Source organism: Branchiostoma belcheri, unplaced genomic scaffold, assembly GCF_001625305.1.
Source record: "Branchiostoma belcheri isolate BF01 breed outbred unplaced genomic scaffold, Haploidv18h27 scaffold75, whole genome shotgun sequence".
In the NCBI taxonomy this organism is placed as follows: domain Eukaryota; kingdom Metazoa; phylum Chordata; class Leptocardii; order Amphioxiformes; family Branchiostomatidae; genus Branchiostoma; species Branchiostoma belcheri.
Window position 1 is genome coordinate 321,616 of NW_017804409.1, and position 6,383 is coordinate 327,998.

The 6,383-nt window shown below is 42.9% G+C and overlaps 1 protein-coding gene and 1 pseudogene across 1 annotated transcript in view; one reads left to right on the forward strand and one right to left on the reverse strand.

Moving 5' to 3' along the window:
• LOC109485365 (condensin complex subunit 3-like) overlaps positions 1-6,383 on the reverse strand; it is a 24,393-nt gene that overhangs the window by 16,587 nt on the left and 1,423 nt on the right. The window contains exons 2-4 of the mRNA XM_019788923.1: positions 2,864-2,971; positions 2,133-2,351; positions 1,472-1,700 (exon numbers count right to left, since the gene is read on the reverse strand). Of these exons, the coding sequence (XP_019644482.1) occupies positions 1,472-1,700; positions 2,133-2,351; positions 2,864-2,971 (556 nt within the window). The remainder of the gene's footprint in view (positions 1-1,471; positions 1,701-2,132; positions 2,352-2,863; positions 2,972-6,383) is intronic.
• On the forward strand, positions 3,998-5,073 carry LOC109485404 (annotated as a pseudogene).

Below are 6,383 nucleotides of genomic sequence, written 5' to 3' on the forward strand. Positions count from 1 at the left end.
TGCCACGCCTCTACATGGCGGCACACTTATGCGGGTGGTGTTACGTGCGCCATGTTCTTCGTTTGCGCAAGGATAATGTTACTCTCATCTGCCAAATAAACATACCCCCCGGAATAAACATACCCCCCGGACAAATCTTCAAAATCTAATAAAAAATGGTATTAGCTCCCTTGATTTAAAAAAAAATTGGGCATAGGTTCCCCGGATGACCCCTAACCGGGGGCCAACGGTGCTTCCACAAGTTCAACAAGTGAAAAATACATGATACAAATTGTACATGTACTTATTACCTGGAACTTGGAGCAAGTATTCCTAAGGTGTTACGGACATAATTAATATATACCAAACTTTTTAGCCCAATCATATTTCCCAAACAAAGTCACATATTGACACAGCTGAACAAATAAAAATGTGATTATGTCTATAAACTCATACTAAAAAAAAATTAGAGACACTCAATAAAGAAAGTAAGAAAGAAAGAAAGCATGCTCTTAATATCTGATTCTCCCAATTGTAAAAGCCCCCACAGCATCCAACCGCACATTCACAGAAACAACATTATATTCTGACACTAGAAACCAATAAATTCGGAAAATTTCACGGTAATGTTTACAAATTAACCTTTTAAAAATACGAGTGAATTTTTATTTCTGTCGTTGCCGAAAAAATTTTTTCATGCGTGTAATACTAGTACATGTATCTTGGACGCTTGGATGCTATCTTCACCTTTGACCACATTGTTGGAAGCAGCGTCGGCCATTTTCATTCTGTCTTTCGAGCTGTTTTTTCCGACAAATTTCAACCGTTTTAACATTTTACGGCCTCAGAAACTCATATAACGACGAAAACAAGTTGTAGTTGTTATTTTCATGCGTAAAATTTCTTCTGGGGATGAATAATTTTTCCGCCGAGCCGCCGAAAACTTAGCGTCGCATGCGGTCGGTCGGGCGGCCGGCAGGATTTTGTATCGGCGCGCTTTGCATGTAAACAAGGACAGTCGGAGTTGTTTACATGAAAATTGTGTTGTGAAACGCCAGCGAGGTGTCTGATTTTCTACCAATGAGAACGTTTTCTTTGTGGCGTCATGGCGAGATCGACAATTCATCGACAATTCACAAGATTGTGCCGACAATGGGGCCCGATCCATGCGATTAGCGGCTCGATCCACGCAAATTATAGGTGGCGCGCTGCGCCACCTGAGTTTAGGAATAAGTGGCGCCAAGCAAAATCAGGTGGCGCCGCGCCAGTGCGCCACCGGGTATTTCGAGCCCTGAGTCATATGTCAGTGTTTGGAAAACTGATCGTACAACATTTCATCACTCAGGTGCTAGAAAGGGTCAAGATCAACTCGAAAAATTTATGTCCCTAGCTCACATTGGTCCTCACAAAAAAGGCCAGGACAGCCTATACATGAACATTTCTTATACCTCAGTACATTACCCCATTGTATAATTAATATATAAAACCCTACCTGTGATAACAGCACAGCTCTGATCTGAAGGGTCCTGAAGTCGAGTCAGCGCCAGCACAGCCTGTACGCGGATGGCGGGGATCTTGTCCCGCAGGCGCATCAGCATGCACTCGAAGATCCGGTCGTACAGATCATCGTCCACCTCCGCATCCTCGCCAAGCGCGTTCAGCATCTTGTTGACGAGCTGACAGGCACGGAAGCGCACGGCCTGGCTGTTGGCATTGTGGGACTGGGATGTGAAGACAAGATTAAGATATTAATCCCATACATATAACTTCAGGGGTCCAACTACAGAGCACCCATACATTACTAGTAATTAGCTGTGTGTTTTGTTCATGGTTTTCATGGTCAATTCTGCACAGCGAACTTATCAATATCATTACAGTTAGCATAAAATTTGCTGTATTTCTTTCTTTATTTCCACCGTGCACACTGTACATACTATAGTTTCATGAATATTTTTCTCAGACCGTGAACTTTTGCTACCATGAACATAAAATGAATTACAGATTTACTTGTGTAAATTATTCCAATGATGTCCATTTGCTGTCTTCATTAGGACAACCAGTTGTAATTGCGCTGATGAAGATGACAGATTTTGCTAGTCAACCAATGATTTAAACTTCTGTCTTCAGTTTTAAAATTACTAGCCCCACTTTACCTTCAACAGGAAGTCGAACAGGTCCATGTGAAACTTCCTGTTCCCTCCTGTGTTCTCTTTCTCCTCGTCACTGCCACTGCCACCATCGGTCGCGAAGGATCCCGCAAACTTGGCGACGAACTCCAGGGTCCGCTCGACCGCGGGCTCGCGACGAAACACCACCAGGGAGTGCTTGAGGTAGTGGATGAACTCTGCCCGGAACTGGTCAGGGTTTGGGTACTGGGAATATAACACAGAAAGGGTCAGACACATCCAAACTAACAGTAACAGTGAACAGTAAAGTAACAGGCAAAATTGGACCGTTAAAAAAAAATAACTGAGGATGGAGGGTTGAAAGGGTCAGATTTTAAAGGGGGTTAGTGGGTGTGGATTTTGTTGGATTTGGATTGACAGGACACAGTATGTTCCCATGTCGCCTGAGCGGCGAGACCAGACAGGCAGTCCCAAACTCTGGATTTGTAAATTTGCTCTGGATTTGAAGTTTATAAGAAGCAAACCCTGGATTTGGATGAAATTATAGGGGGTCAAGTCACTTGGATAAAATTTTTAAGGGGGCCAAGGCACTCAGATAAATAATAAGGGGAGTCAGAAAGTAGAAAATCCAAGCTCTTCAACTCCCCCTCCAAATTTTTTTTGGAACAGTCCATTTTGTATGTGTTACAAAACAGTAGCTGAGTTCAGAATGATAAACTTTATTTATATATGACCCAAATGGTTGATAATTTACTCACAGTAGCGTGTATGTTCTTGAGCGCTGCCAGCAGCTTGGTGGTGTTCTGATGTCCCTTCTGACACTCCTCAAACACGGCACGCAGGGTGGTGGGGCGTGGGCCTCGCATCTGGAGAAAACGTATGAGATTAGCAAGGGCAGTGAAGACTAACGGGTTCCGCACTGGGCACATACAAGGACGTTATATATAACTTAAACTTCCTTGCTTTGACGTACATCAAGAACGTATGTTAAGGAACACCGTATGTTTGCATAAAATTAAATTTCTTTGCAATTATGTACACACAAGGAAACTTGAGTCACATGGGATTGTGGGGAAACTTTTGCAGTGGATAAGAACATTTCTCACATGCCGCACGCAACAAGTCGTGGTGAACGGCAAAGCATCCAGCCCTAAGCATGTAGCCAGCGGAGTTCCGCAAGGGTCGCTTCTGGGCCCGCTATTATTTATGATCTTTGTCAGTGATATCCCCGCAGAGCTAAAAAACTTTGTATCACTTTTTGCTGATGACACCAAAGTATATGCAGCGGCACAAGAATGTGAAGAGAACTCCCACAGTGAGTGTCTGCAAGCCGACCTAGGAAAACTCCAAGAATGGTCAGATCGGATGCAAATGAGGTTCCATCCGGATAAATGCAAGGTTCTACACCTTGGGAAAAACAATCCTCGTCATGAATACACCATGTCAAAAGCAGATGGTACACTGCACAGGATAGAGTGCATCGAGGAAGAAAAGGACTTGGGTGTACTAATTGACAGCAAACTGAGTTTCAGCAGCCATGTACAAACCCAGGTCAACAAGGCCAACAGAGTACTGGGGACTATCAAACACACCTTTAAGTACCTGGATGAGGACTCTTTCATGTTGCTATACAAGAGCCTTGTCCGCCCACACCTGGAGTACGCTACTGCTGTATGGTCACCCAGAACCAAGAGGGACAGAGATCTGCTAGAAAGGGTACAGCGCAGAGCGACAAAGCTAGTGTCAAGTATAGCCCACCTCTCATATTCGGAAAGGCTAGCAGTCCTGGGACTACCAACGCTGTACTACAGAAGGCAGCGAACAGACGTGATACAGCTGTTCAAAATCACACATGGGCTAGACATGGTGCGTATAAACCAGTGCAAGCTGTGCAATAAGCCTCCTCGCAGTTCCGACTGCGCATGTGCGCGCGCGATGCATTGTGGTCCGGGTCAAGGTTCAGTGTCACTTCGGATGTAAACAATGGCTGGCGTTCCAATCACGCCAGATGCAGAAACATCGCTGGATGACTTTAAACTTTGGCCAAAACGCCAGTTGCAGCCTTTTTTGCGAGCGAGGGGACTTCCGGTGACGGGTAGCGTCCATGAACTCAGGGCCCTAGCTTTTTCAGCCACAGTAATGCGCCATCCGTTGGTTCCGACTCCCGAGGAAGAACAACAAAAGAGGTGATTTTCCTTGTTCTTTGTACATGTCCAAGTGTAAATAAGGGTTTCCATGTCTGTATTTGTGTAGTCCTTATAACCACCCTTCATCGTGTGCATGGGCGATTTTACTACGACTGTTTTGTACATAGAACTCTAGGCATTGTTTGAACATGTAAGGTTACTTGTCTAGAAAATGTAGTAACGAAGGGGACCTAACGAGTTCCAAATTCACCTACATAAATTATACTTGCATCCATTGTTGCATCTGATAAATATTTATACAGAATAGTCTAGAAATGAACCAGAACGGTTTTTCATTTAGGGACCAACGATATATTTCAAACTCATCTCCACATTGATTTGATCTCTATGATTGACATCATACTGTTTATTTTGTTAGATGCGAAGACTACAGATCACTTTTGACTGTGGATGGCAGACAACTCCCCGACCCCTTTGTTGACCTGAAAAGTGGCTGGAAGAAAGAGGAAGAAGGGATGCAGCACTGGCCACCAACAATGTATGGGGACATGGCAGAGTACCTTGTGGCTAATGGAGAGGTACAGCTGCAGAAGAGGCTAATGGGGGATTACAAGGATGGCAAAGCATTTTCGTACTTTGATTCTGGCTTCATCAATGAAGTTTTGTATCATCCAATAAATGAGAATTAAAATGTTTGCTTTGTAAAATCAACCAGTGGCAGATCACAGAGAAAAAATGATGAGGCACACCGAGTGAGGGTCGCACTCCAAAAATCAACTGGGAAAATCCGGACAGCGTACTGCAGCTGCTTTGCTGGGTAATATTGACAAATTATGTATTTTTTTTCTTATAGGGCAAATAATCAGACAGTTCACAAAGTAGTAGGCCAACATAAGCTGCATGTATTGTATAAACATCAATAGACATTTTATTACATGGCAAATAATTGAATGACTTACAAAGTAGTGGACTAACTATTAGTAACTAGCATGTATTGTATAGCATATAGTGCGAAAACATCAATAAACATTTGAATCAAGCACTTTTAGAAATCTTTTTTTTTTCATTTGCAAGTGCATGTTGGACCATTTTAAGTTCCAGCTAGGACAATAGCACTAGTACTTAAATATGCACTAGTACTATACTATACTTGTTGCAATTAGTCCTACAGAATATTGTAATGGCACTTGTATTTTTTTCATGTTCAGTTGATAATATAATCCAAACTCAGTCAGGACAAATGTTTAATAGTACTCAAAATATTTTTTTACAGTTAGGATCCACATGCAACCATGTTGCAGGTGTCCTGTTCAAGATGGACCACGCATGGGCAACCGGGGTCACAAACAAGTCCTGTACATCAAAACCAGCAGAATGGACCAAGCCCAGGAAGAACGCAAACACACGTCGGACGCACGGAAGATCAAGGACATGGAGTGAAATGAAATAGATAAAAATGTAGAAATATAGAAATGTATACCGCCACTACATAGTATATTACATTCATAATTACATTGTATGATAGTATTGATTACATAAAAATGGAACAAACATATTAATAATGTATATGTAGTACATACATTGCAAAAATAATGTGCCCATGTACATCCATATGGGAGAGCTGAGTACACATTTCTTCTTTCCCTTCCTTTATACAGGTACCACTGAAACATCAGGAAGTCAGCATGAAGACACAGTATCTCCAAGTGTAGACACAGTGGCACCAGGTCAGAATGTACAATTCTTAACACTTACTTACAAGCATGCTAAAAAGTAAAGAATACAGGGCCACCATGTCAGACATGTAAAAATTCTCAAACGTCTATAAACAATCATGCTAAAAACCTTACTTAATACTTTGCTGTCTATGGGGATTTTTTTCTTGACTGGCTCTTTCCCCTTTGTTCATACAGGTACTGATGACTCTACAGTCCACTCTCCAGAGTCTGAGTCCACAGCCCAAGATGGTACCTGTGCCACCACCTGCAGTCCTCCCTCCAGAGTCTGAGTCCACAGCCCAAGATGGTCCACCTGTGCCACACTGCAGTCCTCCCTCCAGAGTCTGAGTCCACAGCCCAAGATGGTCCACCTGCAAAGAGAAGAAGAGTGACTGCTAGACGACAGGAGGAAA